Source organism: Hyla sarda, chromosome 5 (genome assembly GCF_029499605.1).
Source record: "Hyla sarda isolate aHylSar1 chromosome 5, aHylSar1.hap1, whole genome shotgun sequence".
In the NCBI taxonomy this organism is placed as follows: Eukaryota; Metazoa; Chordata; class Amphibia; order Anura; family Hylidae; genus Hyla; species Hyla sarda.
Genome location: NC_079193.1, coordinates 18,763,403 through 18,777,988, shown reverse-complemented (window position 1 = coordinate 18,777,988; position 14,586 = coordinate 18,763,403). Strand labels below are relative to the sequence as shown.

Here is a 14,586-nt window from a genome sequence, read left to right as displayed (position 1 = left end):
CATGCACAGACCCATATGAGGGCTTGTTTTTTGCCACCAATTGTACTTTGTAATTACATCACTTATTTTACCATAAAATGTCCGGCGCAACCAAACAAATATTATTCATGTGGGAAAATTGAAAAGAAAACCAATTTAGAAAATGTTGGAAGGTTTTGTCTTTCCGGTAAAAATTACATGTTTCCTTTATTCTCTGGGTCAATACGATTAAAATGATCCCCATGTTATATGCTTTTCTATAATTGTACCGCTTAAAAAAAATCTCAAACCATTTTAACAAACTTACTATGTTCTACATTTCCCTATTTTGACCACCTATAACGTTCTCATTTTTCCGTATATGGGGCGGTAGGAGGGCTAATGTTTTGCGCTATGATCGGTAGTTTTTATTGGTACCACTTTTTCTTAGGTTAAAAATGTTTTCATAAAAAAATTTTTGGGGAATAAAATGTGACAAAAAAGCAGCAATTTTGGACTTAAAAAAAAAAAAAAAATATTAAAAAATTACGTTTACGCCGTTCACCATACTGGATAATTAACAATATATTTTAATAGTTCAGACTTTTACGCACGCGTAAATGTTTTTTTTTTATTTATTTTATTTTATTTTTTACACTTATATTGTTCCCATAGGGGGACTATCTATAGCATTCCTTTTGATTGCTAATACTGTGCAGTGCTATCGGCCATCTACTGCTCTGGTCTGCTCGATCTCAGACCAGAGCAGAAGACCCCGGGAGACAGCCGGAGCCAGGTGAGGGAACCTCCGGCTGTCATGCTGGATGATTGGTTCCTCGCGGCAGTGTTGCGGGCGATCCGATCATCCATTTAAAGTACAGCAGATGCCGTGATCTGTATTGATCACTGCATCTGAGGGGTTAATGGCGGACATCCGTGCGATCGCGGATGTCCATTACCGGCGGGTCCCTGTCTGCTGATAGCAGCTGGGACCTGCCGCGCAGGTCATAGCGCAGCGTAAATGTACGTCATGGTGTGTAAGTACCATGTCACCTTGACGTACATTTACATCCATTGTCGTTAAGGACGCAGGGCTTTTCTGTTTTTGCACTTTAGTTTTTTTTTTCCTCCTTACCTTCTTAAAAATCATAACACTTAAAATTTTTCACCTAAAATTCCATATTATGGCTTATTTTTTGCGCCACCAATTCTACTTTGTAATGACATCAGTCATTTTACCAAAAAACCCACAGCGAAACGTAAAAAAAAACATTGTGCAACAAAATTGAAGAAAAAAATGCGTTTCTACGCAGTGCATTTTTTGGTACAAATAAGAAGTTATCTTTATTCTGTAGGTCCATATGATTAAAAGGATATCCTACTTGTATAGGTTGGATTTTGTCTTGCCTCTAGAAAAAAAAATCATAATTACATGCAGGAAAAAAATGTATATGTTTAAAATTGTCATCTTCTGACCCCTACAACTTAAATTTTTCCGCATACGGCCCGGTATGAGGGCTCATTTTTTGTGCCGTGATCGGTAATTTTTATCGGTACCATATTTGATTTGTTTAAGCTTTCTGATTCCTTTTTTTTTAATTTATTTATTTATTTAATTTTTTTGCTATAAAAAGTAACAAAAAATACTCTATTTTGGACTTTGGAATCTTTCTTGCACTTATGCCATTGGCTGTGTGGTTTAATTAACAATATATTTTTTATAGTTCGGACACTTCCGCACGCGGCAATACCACATGTTTGTTTTTATTTCCGTTTTTTTTTTATGGGAAAAGGGGGGTGATTCTTACTTTTATTAAGGGGTTAATTAATCATTTAGTAACTTTTTTTTTTATTTATTTTTTCCACTTTTTTTTTTTTTCTCTGTTATAGCTCCCTCTAGGGGCTATAACATGCATTACCTTGATTCCTAACACTGATCATCGGCATAGAACTGCATGCGGATGTTCAGTGTTATCGGGGCTTGACGTCTACTGCCTGGATCTCGGGTATGAAGAAGTCAAGTTGATCGGATGCCGAGAAAGCAGGTAGGGGACCTTCCTTCGGCGTCCTAGCTGATCGGGACACTGCGGTGTCACTGCAGTGTTCCTGATCAGCCCGACTGAGCTGCCGGGATGCAATTTTTTATAACTCTATACGCGGCGATCAACTTTGATCGCTGCATCTAAAGGGTTAATAGCCTGAGGCACAACAATTGGTGCTGCACGCTATTAGCCCACGGTCCCGGTTTTCATTAGCAACTGGGACCGACCCGCTATGACTTGGGGTCACGCTGTGACTTCGCGTTATAGACCAGGACCGGGCACAGGGCATACAGGTACACCCTGCGTCCTTAAGGGGTTAAGGACACAGCCAATTTTATTTTTGCATTTTCATTTCCTCCTCGCCTTCTAAAAATCATAACCCTTATGAGGGCTTGTTTTTTGCGTCAAGTTGCCCTTTGTAATGACATCACTAATTTTACGATAAAATGTACGGAGCAACCAAATATTATTTATGATGGGAAATTGAAAGGAAAACCGCAATTTAGCGAATTTTGTAAGGTTTTGTTTTCACACCGTACACTTTACGGTAAAAATGACGTTTTCTTTATTCTGGAGGTCAATACGATTAAAATTATCCCCATGTTATATGCTTTTCTATAATTATACCGCTTAAAAAAAAAAAAATCTCAAACCATTTTAACAAAATGTGTATGTTTTAAATTGCCCTATTTTGACCACCTATAACTTTCTCATTTTTTCGTATATGGGGTGGTAGGAGGGCAAATTTTTTGCGCTATGATCACTAGTTTTTATCGGTACCCACTTTTGCTTAGGCTTTTACATTTTTTTAAAATGTTTTCATACTTTTTTTTTTTTTTTTTTTATAAAATGTGACAAAAAAGCAGCAATTTTGAACTTTAACATTTTTCTTTTACATTTACGCCATTCATCCTACGGGATAATTAACAATATATTCAGACTTTTACGCACGCGGGGATACCAAATATGTGTATACATTTATTTTTTTACGCCTTTTTCGTGGTAAAATGGGAAAAACTGACGTTTTACCTTTTTATTGGGGGGGGGGGATTTTTCAAATTAGTTTATTTTTATTTTACATTTTTTTACTTTACACTTTAATAGTCCCCATAGGGGACTATTCATAGCAATCATTTGATTGCTAATAATGTTCAGTGCTATGCATCAGTGTTATCGGTGATCTTCTGCTCTGTTCTGCTCGATCTCGGACCAGAGAGACGGCCAGAGTCAGGTGACGGGACGTACGTCTGCCGCTCTGGATGATTGGATCCCTGCGGCAGCACTGCGGGCGATCCGATGATCCGTTTTAAGTACCGCACTGCCGCAGATGCGGTGATCTGTATTGATCACGGCATCAGAGGGGTTAATGGCGGACATCAGCACGATCGCTAATGTCCATTATCGGCGGGTCCCTGGCTGCTGATAGGAGCCAGGACCTGCCGTGCATGATACAAGCACCGGTCCGGTGCTCGTGGTCATTGCAGAGCGTAAATGTACATCATGGTGCGTTAAGTACCACCGCACCATGACGTACATTTACGTCAATTATTGTTAAGGGGTTAAACCAGTTCCTTCACTTTTTTTCCCTCCACCTTCTTAGGCACAACAGAATTACGATAATTACAGATCATTGGTCTTGTTCCCTCCCATATTGTTTGAATAGGCGGGCTCAAAAAGTTTCCATACCCCCGGAAGAAATCGTGACCTTTCGCCATTGATGGAAAATGACTGATTATGCAAAACAAATGATCGCAGCAATGGCACAAATCGCCCTGATGAAAAGTCTACATACCCTTCGATGCTTGGCTTTGTTAAAGACACCGCGTGTCTGTATAAGTCAGCCTTTCCCACCCAGGGTGCCTTCAGCTGTTGCAAAACTACAACTCCCAACATGCCCGGACAGCCAACGGCTGTCCGTGCATGTTGGAGTTGTAGTTTTGCAACAGCTGGAGGCATTCCCCCTGCCCCATTGTTAAATGCTGGTATAAGTAGTGTGTAGAGTGGATGTACTAAACAGCCAAGATACTGAACCCATGGGGAGCAGAAAAGAACCGTCACCTGCAAAACAAGGTCAGGAATTGTATATAAACAGGGAAAAGGACTCTTAAAAGATATCCAAAGACTTGAAAATTCCGATCAGTACTGTTAGGAATTAAGTGGAAAATTGGGGAACAAATTTCAGCCACGACTGCCAGAAGAATTGTACGCTAATCCCCCCCACCCTTTTCTCATATTTTTACCCAGCACCCATTGGAAACGGTCCAATCTGAACCTCTAGTGACTATATTGGTTTTGTCATTTTACATGTGTGATGTGTTCTTACCATCTTCTCCCATCCAGCCTTTGGAAATCCCAGACGGGCGCAGAGCACCGTTGCCGTCCACCTACCGTAGCAGCAGCACGCGCAGCATCGACACCCAGACCCCGTCGGTCCAGGAGCGCAGCAGCAGTTGCAGCAGCAGCCATTCCCCCTGTGTGTCCCCATCGTGTCCCCCCGAGTCGCAGGAAGGCAGCCCCTGCTCGACAGACGACCTGCTCTTCGACCGGGATAAAGGTGAGCGCCCCCCCCAAAAAAATGGAGGCTGTCTCCTGGTATTCGGCTTTGTGTCACTTTCACCGTAGATCCTGTCTGTTAAGTCACTTTTTTTTTTGTTTCCGCTTCATCTCTGCATCTCATAACCATTGCTTCCTATAAAACACCTTCTATACGCACAATAGATATCACTAAGCTCTCTGCCCTGTCCCAGTAGCGGTTGAATGACATCCATTCTGTCGCTGCAATTTCTTGTCTGCCGCCTAAGGCTCTGTTCAGATTGATCAGCGTGCACCCTACAGTAGTGATGGAAATTTTGTTAATATTTCCTTGCTTAGTTTAGTTTTTATTAACTTTTATATTGCAAAGAATGCAGTTGTTTGCGCCATTACAGTGATTGTACGTCCCTTACTAGTCGTAGTCTAAGGCTAGGTTCACACTGCAGAATTTCCGGGCAGAATTTCTGCCGCAGATGGAGCCAGCGGCACTAGGACCGCACGGACTGCATTGCTGACCTCGTAGACGGCAGTGCATTTCTGGCTGGATCTTTTGGGAGATCTGCTCAGAAATACATTGCCATCTATGGGGACGGCAATGAAGTCCGCGCTGTCCTAGTACCGCCGGCTCCATCTCCGGCAGAAATTCTGCCCGTAAACACTGCTGTTTGAACCCAGCCTAAGAGTCTATTCACATGGCAGAATGTTCGCTTGCGAAATTCTGCCTCAAACTAAAGCCCACAGACTTCTAAGGGATTCCGCACCCCCATTCACACTTCTGAATTTCCGCAAGCGGAAATTCAGAAGTGTAAATGGGAGTGCAGAATCCCATAGAAGTCTGTGGGCTTTAGTTTGAGGTGGAATTCCGCAAGCGGAAATTCAGAAGTGTGAATAGACTCTAAATATAATCTGCAGGGAAGAGGAAAGGTGGTGTATGGGCTAGTCTGGTGGTCTCCAAACTATCTCTTTAAATTCTCACATGCACGCTTGGCTTGAGTGTGCATGTTCTTTTGGGAGAAGGGAGGTAGCTGATCCCTTTGACTGCAGCAACATGCCTGACTGTTCTCTCCTCCTTTCCAACATCTGCCATCAGCAAAGAGTTAGGCGGACCCTATACAAGCTAGGTCTCCAAACAGTGGACTTCAGCTGTTGCAAATCTACAACTCCCAGCATGCCCTGACAGCCATTGGCTGGGCATGCTGGGAATTAATGTTTTGTGGTAGTTGGAGGCACACTGGTTAGGAGACGCTGATCTAACACAAGTGTGTCCAAGCTTTGGCTTAATAACTAGAGACTTGACAGCTATGTTGTAGTGCAGGGCTCGACAAATCCCCAGGCGCCAGGTCGAGAATCTTATCCTGGCGTCTAGAAGGTAAAAAGGTTTTAGAGGGTAAAAGGTTGTAGAGTTGCTGAGCCTTTAATGTTAAGGGAGTGTTAGGACCCTCATTTCGAACATTGGGGTCTGAGCCTTTATTATTTTAAGGCAGGGAGTTGTGTGAGATTAGAAAACAGCGGCTCTCGATGTGCGGGTGGTGTAGTGTATTGCTGAAATCGTGTGAAGGGGGGTTGAGCTGCACCCAGAAGGATGGGTGTAGAGCAGCCGTGTGTGTGTATGTGTGTGTGTGTGTGTGTGTGTGTGTGTGTGTTGGGGGGGCGGGCGGGCGGGATGTTTATTTTAATTTAATTTATTTTTGGTGTATTTTGTTTGTATCCTTGTCCATCCCTGCACTGTTCGTAACTAGTTTCCAGCTCTCTTCTGGTGCCAGTTCCATTCTGGTGCTAGATCACACCTGGTTGGGGAGTGCATGTGGCAGAGGTTGGAGTTCTGTCATTTTCCCCAGATATCGGGGACATCGGTTGAATTGCACTTTTTTTGGGTCGGGTCGTTCTCTTCTGACATATCGGCTGATAATATAGTTAATAAGAAATGTGCATTCTGCAGCCTTGAGACTGTCTCTGTAGAGGCTAAGAGGATGAGTCCTCCCATCAGAAAACAAAAAATTGCAGCACAAGATGCAGTATTGCATTTAAAAAAAAAATTTTTGATTAATTTTTTTTATACGGGATTCCAGCAATAATTTTTTTTTTTTATTAAACAAAGCCACATCTGTACTCAGGTTGTGTGTGGTATTGCAGCTCCTTGCCATTGAAGTAAATAAAGTCAAGTTGCAATACTACGCAGAACCTGAGGACAGGGGTGGTGCTGTTTATGAAAGAAACAACCCCTTTAGACTCCATTCACATAGTGGAATTTCTGAGCAGAATCCAGCAGAAAAATTTAGCTCAGATATTCCGTTGCAGAAGAATCCTATTTTCTTTTTTCAGTGGGATTCCTCTGCTCTGTGCACACGACAAAATTCCCACGACTGAAACACCTGCAGCGTTGACCTGTCAATTATTTATTTCGGAATCCACTCGGAAATGCAACTTTCAATGCCCTCTATGAAGACGGCGCATTCCTCCGTGTGAATGGCCCAATCTTAAAGGAGATCTGCAGCCCTAGACACTTATCCCCAATTCGCAAGATATGGGATAAAGGTCTGATCACGATAGGTCCGAAGGCTGGGACCCCCCCTTAGCGATCTCCTGTACGGGGCCCCAGCTCTGCCCTGGAGGAGGCAAGTTAGCCACAGCATGACTCCACGGCTGACACGCCTCCTCCATGGATCTCTATGGGAGAGGCTGGGATGCAGCGTTTGTGCATCTCCCACAGAGCTGCCAATAACTGGTCCCCGTACCGGAGATCGGAGGGTTCCCAGCTTTAGGTTCCCCCACGATCAGACACTTATCTAAGTGTCTAAGACTGCAGATCTCCTTTAAGGGGGTACTCTACTGCTCAGCGTTTGGAACAAACTGTTCTGAGCGCTGGAGCCGGCGCCGGGAGCTTAATCCCCCTCCCTATGCCATTTATTTTGCACAGGTGGATAGAGGGGCAATAAAATGGCAAGGGGGGGGGGGGGGATGATGAATTCTCACAGTGGGCAATAAATGGAAAATTGAAGGGGTAGTCCAGTGGTGAAAAACGTATCCCCTATCCTAAGGATAGGGGATAAGTTTGAGATCGAGGGGGGGTCTGACCGCTGGGGCCCCCTGCGATCTCTTTGTACGGGGGTCAGGCTCTCCGGCCAGATAGCGGGTGTCGACCTCCGCACAAAGTGGCGGCCGACACACCCCCTCAATACATCTCTATGGCAGAGCCGGAGATTGCCGAAGGCAGCGCTTCGGCTCTGCCATAGAGTTGTATTGAGGGGGCGTGTCGACCGCCACTTCGTGCGGAGTTCGACACGCCCCCTTCCCGCGGGCTGTCGGGGCTCCGTACAGGAGATCGCAGGGGGCCCCAGCGGTCGGACCCCCCGCGATCTCCAACTTATCCCCTATCCTTAGGATAGGGGATAAGTTGTTCACCACTGAGTCACCAGTGGACTACTCCTTTAAAAAGCACAGGGGGGAAGGGATTAAGAGAAAATGTGGTAAAGGGGGGGGGGGGGGAGATTTGGTACAGGGGAATAAAGTGGCACAGGGGGATCAGGGGAGGGGAGGTGAATGATTATATATTATCATTATTATATATTATTGATCATGCCGATTATTATAGTACGGGTGGGGTGGGGGTAGCGTGGTTTTGCTGGATGGGCGGGTGCTTTGGATGCTGGCTAACTTTATTACAGTAGGCAGAGTGGTGCCCCTATCAAGAGGGTGTTCTAAGCAGCTCTAACCCCCTCCCGTAGGCTTGCAGTGAGGGGTGGAGGCGTGACGTCACACGGGGGCGGAGGCGTACTTAAAGGCTTACAGTAAATTCGATTTGTCACGAACTTCTCGGCTCGGCAGTTGATGACTTTTCCTGCATAAATTAGTTCAGCTTTCAGGTGCTCCCGTGGGCTGGAAAAGGTGGATACAGTCCTAGGAGACTCTTTCCTAGGACTGTATCCACCTTTTCCAGCCCACCGGAGCACCTGAAAGCTGAACTCATTTATGCAGTAAAAGTCAGCAACCGCCGAGCCGAGAAGTTCGTGACGAATCGAATTTACTGTAAGTTCGCTCATCTCTAGCGGGACCCCCGCGATCAGGCATCTTATCCCCTATCCTTTGGATAGGGAATAAGATGTCTAAGCACCGGAGAACCCCTTTAAGGAAAGTGACTTTTCAATCACCCACACACAGTTGCCAAAAATCTTATATTATCCTTTTTTGTGATCTATATAAATCTCTCCTCCTTTCTAATAACATGTGCGTCTGCTTGTACTTTACTAATCATCTGTATACAGTCACTCGTATGCTTTTGGCTTCTGCTTGTGGTTGCCACTGCTATGTGTTCGTTTGGTGGTGGGGGGGGGGGGAGGAGTCTCCAGCCTTTCTTAAAAGGGCACTCCGCTGGAAAACTTTATTTAAAAAAATTTTTTTTTACTGGTGCAAGAAAGTTAAACAGATTTGTAAATTGTGTCTCTATCAAAATCTTAATCCTTCCAGTACTTATCAGCTTCTGTATGCTTCACTGGAAGTTTTGTAGTTCTTTCCAGTTTCACCACTGTGCTCTCTGCTGACATCTCTGTCCGTGGCAGAAACAAATTCCCATAGCAAACCTCTCCTGCTCTGGACAGTTCCTGACATGGACAGAGGTGTCAGCAGAGAGCACTGTGGTCAGACTGGAAACTACACAACTTCCTCTGGAGCATACAGCAGCTAAGTACTGGAAGGATGAAGATTTTTATATAGAAGTAATTTACAAATCTGTATTACTTTCTGGCACCAGTTGATTTAAAAAAAATAATAAAAATGTTTTCCAGCGGCGTACACTTATTAATCAGGATTTTAAATAAATAAAATAATTTTGCAATAAAAAAACTTAGTCTGATTATTCTGCTGCATCTATTTCCAAAATCTGTGGTTCTCTGTTTTTGCAAAACTAAAACTTCCCCTCTGTTTGGGCATGATGGGAGTTGTAGTCTTGCAATGTCTGATGCACAGGTATATAGGGACATCACTCTACTGCAGAGTTTTCCCAACCAGGGTGCCTCCAGCTGTGGCAAAACTACAACTCCTAGCATGCCTGGAGAGCCTTCGGATTGTTCTTGTTCCTTGTCGTTGTGCCACAGCTGGAGGCACCCTGTTTGGGAAAACTCTGCTTTACAGGTTTGCAAGTTGTAATTTTTTTTATTTTTTTCCCTCCAATCACTGGTACTATCCCTCTTTAAATTTTCAGACAGTGGCAATAGCTCTCCGCTGCCCAAGTATGCCTCCTCTCCCAAACCCAACAACAGCTACATGTTCAAACGGGAGCCCCCCGAGGGATGCGAGCGGGTCAAGGTCTTTGAGGAAATGTCGTAAGTAACGCCTTTCTAGTCAGCTGGCGGCTGCGTAAGCGGGTGTAGGCTGCCTGTGGCTGTCCAGTAGCGGGAGGGCGGCAGGGGGGGATCCCAGGTCCTAAGAGCAAGCACCTGCTGGACTGCTACCGCCAGCCTATCCCTCCACCTGTGGGTGTTGTTTTTACTGTTGTTCGTCCTCTAATATAAGATGTGCATAAAGAAGAACTCTGATTATCTGTTAGAACAGCGCCCCCTTGCTGCTTCTCTGGTACTGTCACCTTTGTGCTTGCTGCTGTGCCCATCTGGTAACGGATAGCTGTAAATTTAGTTTTTTTTTTTTTTTTTTTTAATTCCCCCCCCCCCCCTGTTTTTTTGTTTATGCTTTTTATTTAATAATTTTAATTATAATACAGTGAAACTTCTTTCAGGATTGCCAAAATTGCATTGAACAGTGGTCTTCTTCTAAATGATAGTCAATATGCATATAATGCCTTAGAAATAAATACCGGTCAGTCTGGATAGGGGTTGGTCTTTTAGAGAGGTTTGAATTTATTTATTAATTTTTACTTTGAATATAAAAATATTACATTTTTGGCTTTGAATATATATATATATATATATATATATATATATATATATATATATATATATATATATATATATATATATATATAGAAAAAAAATCATCATTTAAAGTTTTTTTTTTTACAATTTGAAGATTTTTTATTTACTTCAATTTGATTTATTGAGATATATATATATATATATATATATATAATTTTTTTTTTTTTTTTTTTTTTTTTTTTTTTTTATAGAGGTGTTCAGAGAAAAAATATATTGAAATTAATAATACAGAAAACCATTTTGGCTATGATTTAAATTTTAGATTTATTTAGTGAGCTATTTTATTCATGATTTGACTATTTCAGATCGCCTCCTAGTTACTAAATGATAAATCACAAGGATTTTATTTGCATTTGAGTAACAGGAACTGAAGAATAGAATGAGCTTTGACCCTTTTGACTTAATTTTTCTCAATTGCTCAAAATTTTAGGAAATTTTGTTAATAAGGGCGTGCTTTTAAAGATCCTTTTAATGGCTTAGAGCAGTGATTCCCAACCAGGGTGCCTCCTGCATGTCCGGGCATGCTGGGAGTTGTAGTTCTGCAACAGCTGCAGTCACACTGGTTGGGAAACACTGCACTAGCGAGTAACATGATTTCTAGATAATATAAAAGTAGTCTAAAGATCTTTAGGCTCTGAATAGTGTTTCCCATTCATTTAAGGATATCTTCAATAAATAAATATATTTATTTAGTCCTTTTATTTATATATATTGATATTATGGAAAAAACATATATAATAAACTAAAAAAAACTAATAAATATTTATTATTTTGTGTTTATTTATATTATGCAATTTATATTCATTTAGTTTTTTTATATACTTATGAAAAAATGTGTGTGTGCGCGTGTGTATATATATATATATATATATATATATATATACATACACATATTTTTTCATAATATAAGTATATAAATAAAAAAACTAAATAATAAATATATATATATATATATATATATATATATATAAATGTCATAATAAATACCGTATATAGATTTCATAATATAAATAAAAAACAAAAAAATATTAGTTTTTTATTTATATATTATAATATAAATATATAAATAAAAAAAACTAAATATGTGTAATTTTTATATTCAATAAAAAATATATATCTTTTATATAAAAGAGAAAATCTTTTTACATTAATATTAGAGATGAGCGAACTTACAGTAAATTCGATTTGTCACGAACTTCTCGGCTCGGCTGTTGATGACTTATCCTGCATAAATTAGTTCAGCTTTCCGGTGCTCCGGTGGGCTGGAAAAGGTGGATACAGTCCTAGGAGACTCTTTCCTAGGACTGTATCCACCTTTTCCAGCCCATCGGAGCACCGGAAAGCTGAACTAATTTATGCAGGAAAAGTCATCAACTGCCGAGCCGAGAAGTTTGTGATGAATCGAATTTACTGTAAGTTCGCTCATCTCTAATATAAATATTTTATATTTATTGCATACATAGATATATATATATATAATTTATTAATATAATTTTTTTTTATTGTTGGGTATGCAAATGTTAGGTTATAGAATGGTTAAATATTAGGCAAATTTAATGTTGCAGATGTGTAGAAAGGGGGGGGGGGGGGGCGGCCTGACTCTCATTTATTTTATTTTTTGGTTTCCTCATTGGTAAAAATGACTAGAAATTAGCTTATGAAAACGGATTTAGTGCCCCCTGTCTAGGTTCCTGCTCCAAAACATTGGTAATATCACTGGTTTATTGGCCACTGATTTATTGTTTAGCCTCTTCTTGCACTAAGTAATGAAGGATGTTTCCCATCAAACCAGTCTTCATATCTCTTGATATCCATATCATTGACGTGAAATCCATATTTTTTTATTTTTTTAAATAAATCCTTCCATCTAAATTTTTTTTTTTTTTTTTTTTTTTTAAACAGGGGAAAAAAAAATCTGATTAATAGTGCTTAGAGCAGTGTTTCCCAACCAGGGTGCCTCCAGCTGCTGCAAAACTACAACTTCAAGCGTGCCCGGACAGCCAAAGGCTGTCTGGGCATGCTGGGAGTTGTAGTTTTGCAACAGCTGGAGGCACTCTGGTTGGGAAACACTGGCTTAGAGAATACATCCTGACTACGAAATTAGGACCACAGTCACAAACATGGAGGGTGTTTCTCGTCAGACTAGTCGTCACATCTCATTGACATAAATGTCATCTTATGTGAACATATTTTCTATCTTAAAGGGGTACTCTGGTGGAAAACTTTTTTGTTTTATTTTAATTAAATTATTTTATTTTTAACCAACTTGTGGCAGAAAGTCAAACAGATTTGTAAATTACTTCAATTAAAAAATCTTAATCCTTTCAGTACTTATTTGCTGCTGAATACTTATCTGCTGACATCACGAACACAGTGCTCTCTGCTGACACCTCTGTCCATTTTAGGAACTATCCAGAGCAGCATATGTTTGCTATGGGGATTTTCTCCTACTCTGGACAGTTCCTAAAATGGACAGAGATGTCAGCAGAGAGCTCTGTGTTCCAAAAAGAAAATAATTTCTTCTGTAGTATTCAGCAGCTAATAAGTACTGGAAGGATTAATATAATTTTTTTTTTTTTTTTTTTTTTTTTTTTTAAATAGAAGTAATTTACAAATCTGTTTTAACTTTCTTGCACCAGTTGATTAAAAATAAATGCATTAAAAAATTTCCACCGGAGTTCCCCTTTTAAGATTTATTTAAAGGAGAAAAAAAATCTGATTACTAGTGCTCAGTTGGAGAATGACATGGCCGCCTGTTTCCCAGCTACTTTTTCAGTTCGTTGCTGACTTGGCACTAAACTGAGGTCAAAGGTTTGTTGTTGCCCTTTTGCACTTTTTGTGGCCTTGTTAAAGGGGAAAATCAACTGGCTCCAGAAAGTTAAACAGATTTGTAAATTACTTCTATTAAAAAATCTTAATCCTTTCAGTACTTATGAGCTTCTGAAGTTAAGGTTGTTCATTTCTGTCTCTCTCTGATGACATGTGTCTCGGGAACCGCCCAGTTTAGAAGAGGTTTGCTATGGGGATTTGCTTCTAAACTGGGCGTTTCCCGAGACAGGTGTCATCAGAGAGCACTTAGACAGAAAAGAACAACCTTAATCCTTTCAGTACTTATGAGCTCCTGAAGTTAAGATTTTTTAATAGAAATAATTTACAAATCTGTTTAACTTTCTGGAGCCAGTTGATATATAAAAAAAAGTTTTTTCCTGGATAACCCCTTTAATCAGATTTTTGTAATTAAAAATTTTTTTTTTTCATGTTTTTACCTTTGCAATGTTCTGTCCTCTCCATAAATCCCATGATGTAATTTCCTCCGCAGGTCCCGTCAGCCGGTCCCTACAGCTCTCCTTTCATGTCCTGACAAAAACAAAGTTAACTTCATTCCCACAGGATCGGCATTCTGTCCTGTAAAACTATTGGGCTCTTTGCTCATAGCGTCAGACCTAACCCTGAAGACCCTTCCTAACCCCGCCCAAAGCTCCGCCGTGAGCGCCGTGACTATCGAGCACCTCTCATCTCAGGTCTCTTCTTCTTCCCTGACCGATAACGCCACCAGCAAAGTAGACAACACTGAAACCAATGGCCACGCCTCCTCGCAGGATCAGCAGAACGGGGAGGAGCAGTTGTCGCCATCTCCTCCCCCCTCTCCTCACAACCACATTGTAACCTAACGCCCCCGCAGAGCCGGCCTCTGTGACCGTCAACGCTGACTTGAAGCCAGATTTTTACAACTTCTGCATGTGGTTTGGTTAACGCTGTCTGATCAATATTAAGAATTCACCATTAAAGAAGAAAAAAAAAGTACTGCTTCGCTTAAATTATCATATCTGCCAATGTTTATCCAGGATCGGGACAACTTTTTTAGTTTTTCCTTTCCCCGCCCACTTTATTCCCTTCCCAAAGACGAATTAGCACAAATTTAGCCATCTCTACGCGTGGACTCGCTGTGGACTATGCATTTCAAGTCTGTCACACCACGTATAGTTAAAAAAAAAGCTTTCTCTGTTTAACATTTGAAATAAGTTTTTTTTATATATCCACAAAAAATTCAATTTATATTTTGTGTTGTCCAGAGGATATAAGCTTTACATTTCCTCCAGGTTTTTTATTTTTTGGCAGATGTAAATCTT

General features: G+C 40.9%; 1 protein-coding gene across 1 annotated transcript in view; it reads left to right on the top strand.

Moving 5' to 3' along the window:
• The window catches only part of GLCCI1 (glucocorticoid induced 1), a 69,342-nt gene extending 54,756 nt beyond the window's left edge, over positions 1-14,586 (top strand). The window contains exons 6-8 of the mRNA XM_056518928.1: positions 4,341-4,554; positions 9,730-9,850; positions 13,776-14,586. Coding sequence (XP_056374903.1) covers positions 4,341-4,554; positions 9,730-9,850; positions 13,776-14,127 — 687 coding nt within the window. The 3' untranslated portion in view covers positions 14,128-14,586. The remainder of the gene's footprint in view (positions 1-4,340; positions 4,555-9,729; positions 9,851-13,775) is intronic.